General features: G+C 40.5%; 1 protein-coding gene across 4 annotated transcripts; it reads right to left on the bottom strand.

Moving 5' to 3' along the window:
- Window positions 1-624: 624 nt before the first annotated feature.
- On the bottom strand, window positions 625-14548 carry mlh1 (mutL homolog 1, colon cancer, nonpolyposis type 2 (E. coli)). 4 transcript variants are annotated; one of them, XM_023411757.2, is made up of 20 exons: window positions 14531-14548; window positions 7001-7125; window positions 6642-6732; window positions 5391-5489; window positions 5216-5289; window positions 5043-5115; window positions 4865-4956; window positions 4718-4760; window positions 4500-4588; window positions 4275-4387; window positions 4077-4170; window positions 3836-3989; window positions 3271-3608; window positions 2013-2152; window positions 1794-1902; window positions 1649-1712; window positions 1408-1572; window positions 1212-1304; window positions 1011-1121; window positions 625-896 (listed from the first exon to the last, which is right to left on the bottom strand). In XM_023411757.2, exons 2-20 carry the CDS (start codon window positions 7105-7107, stop codon window positions 741-743), a joined length of 2205 nt encoding a protein of 734 aa, XP_023267525.1. In that variant the 5' UTR covers window positions 7108-7125; window positions 14531-14548; the 3' UTR covers window positions 625-740. The 4 variants fall into 4 exon arrangements, with proteins under 4 accessions (XP_023267525.1, XP_087031582.1, XP_087031583.1 ...); XM_087175456.1 differs by having other exon boundaries at window positions 1649-1902; XM_087175457.1 differs by lacking the exon at window positions 14531-14548 and adding an exon at window positions 7280-7473 and having other exon boundaries at window positions 1649-1902.
- Window positions 14549-14555: the final 7 nt, after the last annotated feature.

The following is a 14555-nucleotide window of genomic DNA, read 5'->3' as shown; positions in this document are numbered from 1 at the left end:
ACTTTTTCGAATCTGCATCATCAAAACGTGAGGTGTGGATGTGGATTTCTGATACCAATAGCCAGTGATATTTCAGAATATTTAATCTCACTTTTGTTGCAGTTTTGAATCACAGTAGGAAAGGACAAGGTCATTTTTTTTTCTATTTGAAATGTTCTTTTTTTATTCTCGACTCCGGCTTCCAGATTAGTTATTGTGACTGGAATAAAGACAGAGGCACAGTTAGGTACATTTCTTCTACAAAGGTTTTCCATCTCTCACTCAACTTTCCATACTCAAATACAGTTGATGTAAACCTGTAATTGTCCATGAAGTATTTGGTAGTGGAGGTTTTACTTTACCTCACACTGATCCCTCCTTACTGCACACATCTCTGAGTGACAGGGGAGATGTAGAAGTAATAAATTAAGCTTGTGTGCTGGCACATTTTAGGTATCGTTATGGGACTCATGACTCAGTTCTATTTTTCCTGGCTGCATGTCCCAAGTCTTACTTTTAGAGAACCATGTGAAGGCTTGGCCCTTTTAAATAGGCCATTCAGCACAACGGTTTCCTGTGAGAGAGCGGACCCTTTTATAAATCGTGGTATATGGTTTTTCCACACATAAAAATAAACATCTGAAGTTTTGTTTCATACGAAGAATTTATTTACAGCACAACTGTTACATCAAGTATACAAAGAGCAGCATGTAGGGTTGATTTTTTTTTTTTTTTTTTTAAGTCACATTTGATCATCAGATTCAGCACCTCTCAAACACTTTATAGAGATCAGGCAAGTTGGCGATCTGCAGCACTGTGCCGTCCTCACTGAAGTTCTTGGGAGGACTGAAGAGGGTTCGGAAAGCTTTGAAGATGATGTGCTCCACTTTCCAACGCCACGAGTTCGACTCACCACCCTGAAACAAATATTCCAAAACACATCACAGTTGTTTATTAAGTTTTTTTGATTTTTTTTTTGTCATTCATGTATCGTGTAAGGAATGGTAGAAAAATGCGGTCAACAATGACACCTGCTCCTCTCCCGGCTCAGCCTCCAGGATGTACTGCTTCCTGATGGAGTAGAACATGCTGCACTCCTTACTGAAGTCTCTGAAGCACTCCTTCTCGTTGTCCCAGTTCACCTGCACAACACCACCGAGCAAAAGTCTTCAGATACAGTTTGTGTTTCCAGAGTGTTGTCATAAATGAAGAGAGACTAACAAGGACTTCACCTCAGTGGCCAGGCGCAGGATGAACATGGGGAGACCTTCCATGATAGGAGTGTACTTGTCGAGCAGCAGTGGCAGTCCTGTTAAGTTTCCTTCCTGCAATGAATGAGGCTCAATTTTACAACATGGCCTATTGTGAAGTAGCAGGCAAACTTGGGCAGCATGTAGGGTCAGCGCAGAAATAAACCCAGAGCCTGACCTGGTCTATCTCCATGGAGAAGTAGTCCTCTAGCATCTCGGCTTTCTTCTTCAAGAAGTCAACTATGTACTGAGCCAGGCCTTCTTTGGGTCCGTCCTCTTCTGTCCAGCCACTCTCCTCGCATTCCAGAGCCAACATGGCCAGATCATAGAGCGGAGCTGGAGTCTGAATGCACACAATCATTAAAATCACACATGCTGCACAATATCTTCTACTCACTCACAATCTAGACTTTACTCACAGATAGCCTCAGTACACCGAAGTTCCCAAAGTCGTAAGTCAGTATTTGGTAAAAAAGCTCCTGGCTGGAACCAAAAGAAGGAAATGAGACATAAAGCAGCAGGCTAAAAACACAGGAAATGAGCCATGTGTGTCCTGACTCTGACCTGAGTTTGGTGGTGTTGAGCAGATACAGTTTGGTGTGATGTTGAATCAGAGTCCACTGGGGATTGACGCAGCCAACAAACGAGTGGTTCTGCAGCATTTCTTGAAGACCTGAAGAAAATATATACAAACTGAAAAGAGCAAAATTGTGTCGAAAAGTAACATTTGATCTAATTTGAATTGTTTAGCTGGAATAGAAGACGATATCATGTTTTGTTTACCTTTGTGTGAATTCTCAGTGATCTCAGCTCTCAGCTCTTTGATGCTGGTCAGTTTTATGAATCGTCTCTTGGGCACGTCTGCAGCCGTCAGGTCCTCCTCTTCTTCTTTTTCCTCCTGCTGTTCTTTCCTCGAACGCTTCCTGGCTCACAATAACACACACACAGCTGTCACCATCTGGATACAGCACACTCTGCATGTTTACAGACACTTGTATTCTCAAGACAATAACTCAATGGGACACATTTAAGACTTAACAGGCAGTGATGATGTTTACACATTTTCATCAGAGATTACACTGCATTAATTACTTTTTTGGCCACATGGGGGCAGTGGGAAACCACTTTTTGATGATTATAACCTTGGCATGAGGTCATCTTCTAAGTTGTAATGACTTAGTTAGCAAGAAATTACCAATGTACACATCCAGCAGACACAGAGCAACATCAGCATTCATTTAGAGTTGTTAATAATTACCCTCTCCTTTAGGTTTCTACCAACTACTGAAGAAAATATCTGGGTCTTAAGCTGCTGAATATTTGACTTTTCTTCACCTGCTGGTCCCTAATGTTGCCTCTCTGCTCTTTTGTGCTGGGCAGGGGGTGTACTCTGGATTTATCCACACTTTTTTGCAGAAAACTGGATTACTGAGAGCACTGAGACCAAACCTTAGAGGAAATGTTTTTGCTGTAAAACAAAACAATGTGCTTAAAGAGGAAAAAAAAACCTCCAGAGCTGTAGAGAGAGATAATACTATGTGGGTTCATCACTGTAAGTAACACCTTTCAAAAAGATAATAACGATACTCATAATCCTACTACTACTACTAATAATAATAATAACAATAATAATAATAATAATAATAATAATGACAATGACAATTATATGGTGGAGCTTAAAAAACCAGTCAACACATGCACCTACCATCTGTCAACCTGAAAATTCAGGTCAGTAGCAGGTAAACAAGCTGATATCTGTTACTGATTGAGCCAGAGAGGGATGATTCATTTTACGTTTGCATTACTCTTCCTGCTCTCTTACTCAACTCATTTGCCGCTATTCAGACTGAAGCCTCACGCAATGGGATCAATCATCTATCAAGAACTGTCCTGATCTGGCTTGCAAAAAAAAAAAAAAAAAAAAAAAAAAAAAAATCACATCTGAATTACTCATGTTGGCTCTGACTGAGTGTTTAATCCTCTGCTGAATACTGACCCGCCCAAACTGATGAATGATCCAGTTATGAAAGAAGTTAATCACCTTGGAACATCAAAAGCACTGATGCCATTTTCTTCCTCGCCTTCTGGCATCTCTGCCTCCTGCTGAGCCAAGGCCTCCAGCATATCAGCATCAGCAGTCTCAACCATCTCTACGCTGTCGGGTTGGGCGGTTTTGGTCTCAGCCTCTTTCCTGCTGGGACCAGCTGGTTCGGGGTCAGGCGGCGGCTTCTCTTTCGGCTGGAGGAAGGCGTCCAGCTTCTGAGTGCGACAGTCGGTCCTCACCATCTGATGTGCGTAGACTCTCTCAGTAGAATCTGCTGTGGCACTGGAGGACTTGACCTCAGTGCCACCTGAGACTGAGAGCCCTGGCAGCAACGTCTGCACAAACACACAGAGTATGTGTCCTAATACACTATTACACCCGGAAGTTTTTGTATCTTCAAGGAAAAAGAAAAAAAAAAAAAAAAACACAAAACAAATCTGGGAGGAATGGATGTTTGGCAAAAAAAAGAAAATGTGGATGTGAAAACATGGACAGCTTATCAATTACTGTTGTAACAGTGCCGGTGCGAATTTACAGAAACAGTGATTAAGTCATATCGTACTTGGGTGAAATACGTGCGTGAGGAGTTGGAGCCCAGCAGTTTGCTCTCGATGTGCTTCTGAACACTCTCGATGACACTGTCTTCATGCAAGAAATGCACCTCATGTTTTGTGGGGTGAACGTTCACGTCTACATTCTGCGAGGCGATCTCTAAGCTGCGGTGATCAGACAGCATCAGTGAATATAAAATGAATTCAACCATGACAGAATCCATTCTAGAAAACAAATGCACATTTAGTTACCTGAGGTAAAGAAAAGGGTGTGTGTTCTTGGGAAGGTATGCAGCGTAAACTGTCTCGATCGCTTTCTTCAAAGCGCTCGACTCCACCAGACGATCTGAGACGTCACACATCACAATCTCCATTTAACAAAAGGGCTAACAAGATTAACTTATCTTCACCGGTGAGCTAGATTTCCAGTAACTTTTCCAGAATACGTACGGTTGATGAAGAGGACCAGGATGCATTTCTTGACTGAGTAGTTTGCATTTGAAATGTAGCCTTTCATCTTATAAGCAAGCTTCTGATCCTCACAGCCAACTTCGATCAGCTCCCTGGGAACATAGCGCAGAGTCAGTCATGCAGTCAGTGTTAAGATGATAAGAGATCGCATAACTGCAGAGAGCATCAAAGCAGATCTTTCTTTCTTTCTCAGTTGATTAATACCTGCTGACTGCATTGCCAAACACTGCTCGAATGTTATCCACTACACTCGCGTTGGGTAGAGTCCTCACGTCTGCCACAGTCTCTCCTTGCTGGAAAAGGAAAAGAAGAGTTGTAAAAACAGACCATTAATAATAGTGCCTTTTAACAAAGAACTTTTTTTTATATATATTTTTTTAGTTTAATCTGATCAATCAAAGAAAAAAAAGAGGACATCTCACCTTTTTGACAGAGAAACTTTTTCCTGAATTGTGTATGGCGTACCTTCAAAACAGCATGGTAACATTAAATACAGAAAAAAAATCCAAACACTATGACATTCACCAACAAAAGCAGGAATTACGACACACAAAGGATGAAGCCCAGACCTGCTGACCACTTCTACAATCCTGGAGTACTCGTCACTGGGGCTCTTTAAAGCTTTCCTCCTGGTGGACACATTATAGAAGAGGTCCTCCACCTGCAGACGAGGAAAGCTAACTATTGGAGGTCTCTGAGAATCTATGAACTTCAATCTGTAAGAGGTGTTGTGTTCAATGGACTCACAAGAATCTGTGTTCCCTGGTTGCCAGCACATGGTTTAGGGGGACCTTTCAGCTTGCTATCGCTGTAGCTGGCTCTGCATGATAAAATAGAAGAGATCCACTATCTTTATACATGTTATCTTCAAAGAGGCAAGAAAGCAGATGAGTGAACCGTGATTTAAAATGTCTTCATACCTGTAGGCGCATTTAGCATCAGCTGTCTTGGTCGTTATGGTCACATGTGCAACGTGGCTTACACTAGCAAGGGCCTGCAACCAAGAAGAGTCAACAAATGTGATGGACAACAAAATGTATGGCAGGGTTTAATACCCAAAAGGCTGATAGGCTCAAAGCTAGCAGTGCGGCTCACCTCTCCTCTAAATCCATAGGTTGCAATGGCTGAGAGGTCCTCAAAAGTCTGGAGTTTGCTGGTGGTAAAACGCTCACAAACAATTTCCATATCTTCTTTCTGCATCAGTGAAAGAAAGCTATGTCAGGAATCAACTGGTTTAGTATGAACTGACAGCTTTACACTGAACAGGCACTTTATTAGGAACACCATACTAATACTGGGTAAGGCTTCCTTTTGCTCTCAAAACAGCCTCAGCTCTTTGTGGCATGGATTACACAAGACGTTGGACACATTCCTTTAAGATTCTGGTCCATGTTGACATGACTGCATCACGTCATGTTTCAAGCTGCTAATCTCAAGTTCTACCACATCCCAAAGGTGCTTCACTGGATTCACATCTGGTGCTGGGGAGGTCATTTAAGTACACTGAACTCAATGTCATTTTCATGAAACCAGTTTGAGACAACTTTTGTTTTGTGACATGGTGCATTATCACGCTAGAAGCAGCCATTAAAAGATGGTTAATTGTGGCCATAAAGGAATGCACAATGGGATGCACAATACTCAGATAGACTGTGGCATTCAAACCATGGTTGATTGGTATTAAGGACTCAAGTGCGCCAAGAAAACATTCCCCACACCATTACACCACCACTATCAGCTTGGACTGTTGATACAAGGCAGTTTGGATCCATGGATTCATGCTGTTGATGCGAAATTCTGATCTTACCATTTGCTGCCTCAGCAGAAATCCAGATTCATCAGACCAGGCTATTTTGTTTTTCCAATTTTCACCTATCCAGAATCTTGAGGCAGATGGGCTACAACAGCAGACCACAGTTGTTGAGAGTGGTCATCTGAGTTATTATAGCTTTTTTGTTTTTGTATTTGACTGTGTGAAAATCTCAGGAGAAGAGCAGTTTCATCTGAAATACTCAAACCAGCCCATCCGGCACCAACAATCGCGCAACTGTCAAAGTCACTGAGATCATACTTTACCCTCCTTATGTTTGATGTGAACATCAACTAAAGCTCCTGCCCTGTATCTGCATTATGCTGCACTGCTGTCACGTGATTGGCTGATTGGATAATTGCATGAATAAGAAGGTGTACAGGTGTTCCTAATAAAATGCTGGGTGAGTGTAATCCTTTTGTCAGATGATAAACAATCAGACAAGGTGAGAGGCCATACTCCATTTGAATACATGTTTGCAGCCACGTTCTTGACCTCTGCTCCCCTCATGTGGACGCCCGTGTCACGTCACCCACCCTGATGCCAGTGCCGTTGTCCTGAATCTGAAGGAGCTTCAGTCCGCCGTCTTTCACTGTCACCTGGATGTTGGTGGACTTGGCATCTAAACTGTGACATTGTAAAGCACAATTTGTAGTTATTGTACAGCAAAATTACATTTTAAGATGACTTCCGGTCATCTTGAAGTGTCACTGGACTGTTACTATGCTACAGGTGTGGTTAAGCGGCTTTGACACAAATGTGATGTAAACAATGGTGGTTCCTGCCATATGTTGTCACTTTCATTGGTTTCAATGCTGGTTATTTAAGCCAATAGTCGAATATGTAACATTAGCTAACTTAATCAGAATTGATTATCATGTGGCAAGTCAGTTACCAGTTTTCAATCATTTCTTTGACGGCATTGGCAGGACGCTGGATAACTTCTCCCGCAGCTATCCGGTTGACAACAGTCTCGTCGAGCCTCCGGATAACTCCCGCCATGTTCACAGCGCTGCTGACCTAGTTTCAGAGTAGTTAAACAGCAAGTATTAGCTGTGAATACACATACACGTGGATAAAGAGGTGTATGTATATTTAGGCTAAAATGTAGCACGGCATAAGAAACGAAGCGTGCATGGGACCAGAGAGGAGAAACTAAAGAGGTCTCACTTACTCGGAGTATCAGAGTACGGAAGCCATTGTTTCTGTCATTCACTTTCCCAACATCTGCTGCATGGGCATTATTGAGGATTGGTAGAGAATTGCTTCACTACCCACTACAAACAGAAATCGCACAAAGTTTATGTTTTTATGTAGGCTAATGTATTGTGGCATATAAAACGTTTTGTTTTAGCGACTCATTTCTCACGACAAGGTGATTCATCTTCTTCAGTATAAACAATCTTTGATGACACAGCGCGGGGAGAAAGTGGGGGCGGGGCCTGCGTCTGTCGTAGGAGTACCAGCAAGACGTCATTCGTTGAAAGTCTTCTTCTCTGGTAAATATATTGTAACTACGTTGTAGCTCCGAAATACAGCGCCTCATAACGATTGATTAATAATGAATAAATCGATGTCCACATTATATTCTACTACACATTCAAACAAAAAGGATAAAAGTTAACTTCCTTATACATATTCTTAGTATGTATGTTACTGTGTACACCGAACAGTATAATATGACAATAAGCCTCCAACTCCTATGGTAAAATAAAAAACACACATTCCTCTAGATTGTTCATGGTCTGCAAAAAGGTAAGAAGTCACAATCAATTACAGAATAGTACTTATCCTATGTTTGCAAGTTGGCAGCGAATTGTTGTGTAACTCCTATAAAAGTTAAGCAATGAAAAAAATGATCTTTGTTCAGATGTTATCAATGTTTTATTGTCTCTTTCAGTAGTAAGCTATTGAAGAATTGAGTTTTTACCATTAAGACATTGAAAAGTCCAAAGTCCACGTCCATTAATCTATGGTCACAACATTCCAACTAAATCCTTTGTATGTTAATTTGGCTCACTCCAACCAGAGTATTTAACCCATGATGGCGGGATCTCCATTGACTACTATTTATCGCGTGAGCAAGTTAAAATTAATACTAAATACAGTGTTGTTAAAAAATAATAAAAAATTTGTGTTAACACAGTTTTGGTGATCATGGCTTTGCCATCCCTGCACATTCACTTGTAAGTGATTCACTGAAATCTTCAACTGTGCACATAGTTGGCCAGACCACTTATGTGTCTGCATTCCTCACAGATCCATTGCCTTTTTAAGGGGATTTTTTTTTTTATCAGCAGAACTGTGGTGGTCCAAAATCCAGAATCTGCAAAGATAAAACTGTTCTCAGAGATATTTTACGAGATGTTTTTTTAAAAAAAAGACAAATCAACACCATACTTATCATCTCTGATTTTTACAGTAGCTGCCAAAATTATGTTGCAAGGCTGCTGGCCTCAGGCCGGATGATCTCAACAGAATAAAATGCTGTGAGTAAGCTGTCCAGGGAGTGGCGCTGTTTGGATATCATGATCAGGCAGAGCATCTCAATGCAGTCCAACCTGAACTTAGTTCTGGCTAAATAAGAGTTGAAAGAGGAACATACTATCCTCAAGTACCCTCATAAAGAAAACTAATAAACTGCTGACAGCTTGTGAGAAATAAATTTGAGTTGACTTCCACCAGTCTATAATTAAAACTCAATCCAACAGTTTCAATTCAATATTCGTGTTGGATTTAAGAAGGAAACAAAAGAATATACACAATTAGTTGTGTGTATTTCAGAAAACCATAGAGATTTTAGTTAATTTGATTCCCCCACCCTTCTTTATCTACATTGTAAGCCTGGGTCGGTTTGTAGGGACTGAGACTGTGAGGGTGAAAATTAAAGGCGCTGTCCAAATACCCTCGGATAGAGTCTTTCGTGTCGACTTGTTAGAGCCTTGTTAGAAAACTCCAAAAGAAAAGGATATCTACAGCCAAATAAAGCAGCAGCTGAACAAAGTACAGTGTTATTTAAACTTTCGTTAGAACATGACGATGTTTGTGTTTGAAGCTTGAGGTGAGAAACACACTGAGTTCACGCTCATGTAACATCATACTTCTGACCTGTTATCCTTCTTGATCTCTTAAATTCTGCCACATTCCAGGACAGCATCTGAACAAGGACATCTCAAACTGGGTGTTTCCTTGTAATCTACTGTATATTGCATTATACAAAGAAGCATAAAGTGCCTCCACATGCCATGAGAGCTAAATTGGCACGGTTTAGTAGTTCAGCAGCTTGTTATGCCAATGCATCTTCAGTGCCACGAACAATCTAACCACAGGCAGGACATAAACCACAAAAGTAAACGGTACAACCTGAAAGGTCACTGGAAGTATGAAAGGAAGTCCGCTTGGCACTGACAAGCAAGTGTCAGGTACTGTATGTAGGCTTCTTTTGCAGCTAAACCACAGGGTTGACCCGGAAATAATGCAGTGACATCGCTTTAATGTCAAGCACTTTTTTCCTATATTGATTATGATATCATTAATTACAGATGTTTGCTAGCTCACTTTGGTGTGGCGGATCCTATTATCGTTTAAGTTGCTCCACTGCTCCCTTTAGGCTGAGGGAAAACAACATTGTTGTGTCTTTGCATCTAAGATATATTGGGGGGAATAGGATGTCTGCCCAGGGATGTGTGTCCTTGACTCAATGCAGGACGTTCCAGTACGTGCTGCAGCTGCAGGATGTGCAACAGGATACAATACAATAGAGCTGGAAAGTAATCAGGCAAGTTGATGTAAGCATGACAACGCTGCAAAAATGTAAATCACGGTTGCCTGTTGCCTGTTTTTCATCTTTTGCAACAGTCATGACATAATCCTGGACAGCTATTCTCCCTGTAGTCTATGTAAATTTACTCTTTGAAAGGATGAAACTAAACATTGTCTCATGGAGTGCTTCAAACAACAAGAGTCTAGGTGGGGTCAGAACTGGTTGTGTATCTCTCAGGTCACTAAAGGCATCACTCTGCATTTTCTACGGCTGTCCTCACATTTTCTCATTCTAATGATGGAGCCACTGAAGCTCAGGTTACGACTATGTTAAAGAACTGCCACACCTGTTGCGACTTGCGATCTTCCACTTGTGATGACAGGCACATACAAGTATACAAGCTAATGTAATTGCTCCCACAATGCAAAGGTACACACAAGCTTTCACGTATACATGTATGCGCATAGACAGAAGGACAAAATGCATCTGAAGGAGATTTAAAAATAGAGAAAATAGAGACCTGATTCACATAATCCACAGATACACAGAACAAATACACCTCTAAACACACAAACACTGTCAACAAGCAAGATGGCAGTCAAAGCAGACACAAATGAACACCTGCTGCTGAGTAGTACACTCAGTGTGTGAACTGAGGTCAGTATCCCGTTGCAGCAAAGTGTGCACCGCCCCTACATGGCCTCTAGATACAGGTTAAAGAAGAGGTGCCCATCCACATGCCCCTCAAACACAACCTGTGACCATTCCACGTCTTCATGCTGCTGTGTGTCTATACATTCCACACTGACAAGAGCATGTTGTTTTTACTGCTGTGCTTTTGTCTCACCTGTGTGTTTATGCCTGTTCCTTTCTCGACCAGTGAGGTGACGATCTCTGGCCTCCTCTAACAAAACTGCAGAGTGATCACTGCCATCAAGCCCAGCGACTGAAAGGTGTACAGTATCTCTAAGAGACACAAGATGTTGTGGGAATACAGTCATCTGTGGAATTTGTCATGGCCTCTCCAAGTGACAAATATAGAGGAGCCTGTCTTTCCTCTAATGATAAGGGTCGTCTCTCACTCATTCTAAATATAAAATAATCCCAAATGTAAAATAAATTTAAAATTTCTCCTCTAGTTCTCCTCTAGTTTTTAAATTATATCCAAGAATTTCAGAATCGCAGCTGAATCACAGGTAGTTTATGAATTTATGGACTATGTGTCAAGACAGTCATCCGTCCACTCCAACTTTAATGCAGCACTCATTTGAAAGTGTGCTAATTCGTCATTCTCTTAATTCCACCTTCATCATCTCTGTAGGCAAGCCTGATCTCACCTCCTTGAGAACTGCTAAGACTTCCTCTGCCTCTGTGTCAAATGATGCATCCAGAAATGGATTCTACAGCTGCTGCACTTCCTTTTTCCTCTTCTTCCTCCTCCTACTCTTTCCTTATCAGCGCCTCAAAAGCCCTGACACAAGTTGGAACAATAGATGAACACATACTTTCCCTTGTAAATAAAAAAAAATGTTTTGTCACTGCAGAACTAAAGTACTTTAACAGGGACTGTTCAGTAGATCTATTCACCACAAATACAAATTATTACATTACAAGTGTCTACAGCCATGCAAGTGGCCAAAAGCTAACATCAGCATGTTTACAAAAGCCATGCGAATATCCTGAAGTTTAAAAGGTAGGTAATCCTAACCCCTATAAATTTTTTTCCCTTTTCACCATCTTAATGTAGCATGTTAGCATGCTAATATAATATGTATGTAATTAGCACTAACACAAAGTAAGACTGAGGCTGATGTGAATGTCATTAGTTTTGATGATATTTTGTCATAAACCAAAGTACAGGACAGATTATATGTAAAGTTGAGGGATCGGCCTAAAATTCATCCTAAGGGGAAATATCTATTCAACATCTGATAGTTGAATAGATATTTCACTCAAAACCAGTGTCAACCTCATGGTGGTACTAGTGGAAAAGTAAGCAGCTCACCGAAGTCAATCGGATTCATCATGTGGGGACCATGAATCTGTGTACAAATCTTCATGGCAAACTATGCAATATTTGCAGTGGGCCAAGGATAGAGCTTTCAGGACCACCACAGTTAAAGTAGGCAACAGAGGAACATGCATTTGCTATGAAAACAGAGATGGTTCTATTAGAGAGGTATGAACATAGTAGATTTAGACTAGAGCAGTTCAAGACCAACCAAGGCATAGACATGTGAGTTCCCACATTAAAAAATGCCTGCCACCACCTGTCGTACCCCTCCCTACAATTGAAGTTATACTATTATGTTCATTATGAAAGCATTTTGTGGTCAGCTATTACTTTGAAGTTATACAGTTATCTTTCTGTTTAATTTTCTGTGTTGATAAATTGAATTTAAATGATACAAAGTTTCAAGATTTTATTCACACAACCAGCTACAACCAAGTACTGAGTACTTAATATTTATTAACAAAGTGTTATATACTGACCTCTCTCCAGTTCACACATGGGAGCCTCATTGTCGGGGTCTGATACATGGCACGCTGGATTTGTTGTTGAAACCCAAGCCTCTCAAGGTGCATCTATCACAGCTACACTGGTATGTAAGATGTTGATTATTGAACAGGATCAGCATAATGTGGAAAAGCCCATACTTTAATAAAAATGGACTGTTTACACTAAAATGTCATAAATCTGAGTATATATCAGGCATGAACGGTATCTCGTAACACTTTGAGTAAACCAGACTTATTCTACAAGGCCTCCATGTACACACAGTTATCAGCTGAATCTAAAAGGCTCTGCTGTCTACTACAATATTTGTTTACCACAGGAGATACTGCGTTTTTGTTCACCTTCAACAATAAGCACGGTTCATTTTGACATTGTGTTATCGCATAAATCATATCTCTGTATGTTTGACTCACACATTCCTGGTTAAATGGAGGGGTAGGGTTCCAGCACTGAGTCAGTGCTTGGTCAAGTTCATGTTTCATAATCAAGGCTGTCAGTCACAAAACCAAAAGGTAGAACACCAAATGTCTATTTTTCTGTGAGCCGCAGGGGTTAGAAGTGTGCTGCGGTGAATGCTGCTCATGGTATGTAGTGTAACAACTATCTATGATCCGAGTGAGCATTCATTTTAATGTTTCTATTCCAACTTCTCCTCTGTGTGTCTTGGGTGGTGCCTGGAGGGAACAATAAGGGATTGTCTTCAAGTCTTCACTTGAGCAGCTACATTGCATCACTTCCTTTACTTTAGTTACATCAGATTTCATCCTGACCAGGCTATTTTAGGTCTGACTGTGGAGCAACCCTTGAAGGAAAAACACTGTATTAAGTCTATCCACCTCTCTCCTTTCAGGGTTTGACAAAACATGAGCTATGAGGTACTATCTTGGGATCTTAAATGGCTTTCCTCTAACTTCAAAGCTAGGTTTCCACATTAGCACTCTCACTAACCCACAAGGTAAAGATATATCACAGCCTCTCTCTGTAATATCGCTAGTAATGTAAATGTGCAAGGAAATTGTTAATTAACCATGAAAGGACATGAAGGAATGAATTTTGGCACCATGTCGGCAGTAAAAGCCTTTCCCCCAGGCTTTGAGGCTCTGTCCTGGAAACTTTGTGATGCTCTGCTGTTTATTATGTGTTATTACTGCCTCTGTTGTTGACATCCTCATCATAGTAAGAAATTTGATGTTAACACATGATGACGTTTATTTCTACCATCCATGCATCTAAGTTAATACCACACAAATGACACACTACACTCTTTACTAGAGGCTGACCGCCTGATAGCATTCCCATCGTAGGTACTGTTCTGTTACCTAGCCACTTCTAGCCATTTTATTGAGATCAAAATAGACAAAATATAATGCAGGTCTTATCATTTTTGCCTAGCCATACCCCCATGCACAGATAGATGTATAGGTAAAGGGGACATAGTGTAGGGGGCTTATGATGTCACTCACTTAATGACCATGTAAGAGTTTAAGAGGTAGCCTGTTGTATACATTTACCAATGAAAACCCTATAGCTTAAACTAATTAGATTTGATTATATGTTGCTATTCATATTCCTCAAGTGTGATTTGTTAATGCATATAATTAGGTGCCACCCTTTTTATAAAATGCTGTTCAATAAGTCACTATTTACAAAAGGTTTAGAAGCAGGGCTGAATTAATTTGCAAAAATCAGCAATGGGCCCTTACTGACCACCTAGATCATTGTGTATGCAGATTTCTTTAAGGTAATTTTACTAACCAAAAAGGTATATAGGAATATGTCCCATGTAAGCCCAATAACTGAATCTAAATCTGATCTAAAAAGCATGAGTAAATCATTAGCTAATAATTTATAATGCCATTAGTTACGGCTTATAAAACCCTTTAAAAGGTGCCTCATTAGGAAGTGGCACATTTGTGGTCACTTTGGTCTCTTGATCTTTGCTCACTTTGTATGACAGTAGCTCGATAGTTCAGTTTAATTCATTGAAATGTCACAGCATTGATATTTCACAACAAAGTTGGGTTATACCTGTAAAAGACAGGTGAGAATGTCCGGGTGAAATGATGAATAATATAAGATTGAGTAATGATAAAGGCTTTAAATATTAATGAACATGAGAGGTGAGTTTATGGGCCGGTCATTACCTGATATAAAACGATAAAGCAGTTC

This window comes from Seriola lalandi, unplaced genomic scaffold (assembly GCF_002814215.2).
Source record: "Seriola lalandi dorsalis isolate HSWRI2012SDOR001 ecotype SW California unplaced genomic scaffold, Sedor1 jcf7180002054470, whole genome shotgun sequence".
NCBI classification, from domain to species: domain Eukaryota; kingdom Metazoa; phylum Chordata; class Actinopteri; order Carangiformes; family Carangidae; genus Seriola; species Seriola lalandi.
This window is presented reverse-complemented; position numbering and strand designations above follow the sequence as displayed.

Coding starts and splice junctions, on each gene's coding strand:
- mlh1 (XM_087175456.1), bottom strand. CDS start 7,107: ATGGCGGGAGTTATCCGGAGGCTCGACGAGACTGTTGTCAACCGGATA. Junction 3,990..4,076: donor CACCCTTTTCTTTACCTCAG/GTAACTAAATGT, acceptor TGATCACCGCAG/CTTAGAGATCGCCTCGCAGA. Junction 2,153..3,270: donor AGTGCTTTTGATGTTCCAAG/GTGATTAACTTC, acceptor ATTGTGAGCCAG/GAAGCGTTCGAGGAAAGAAC.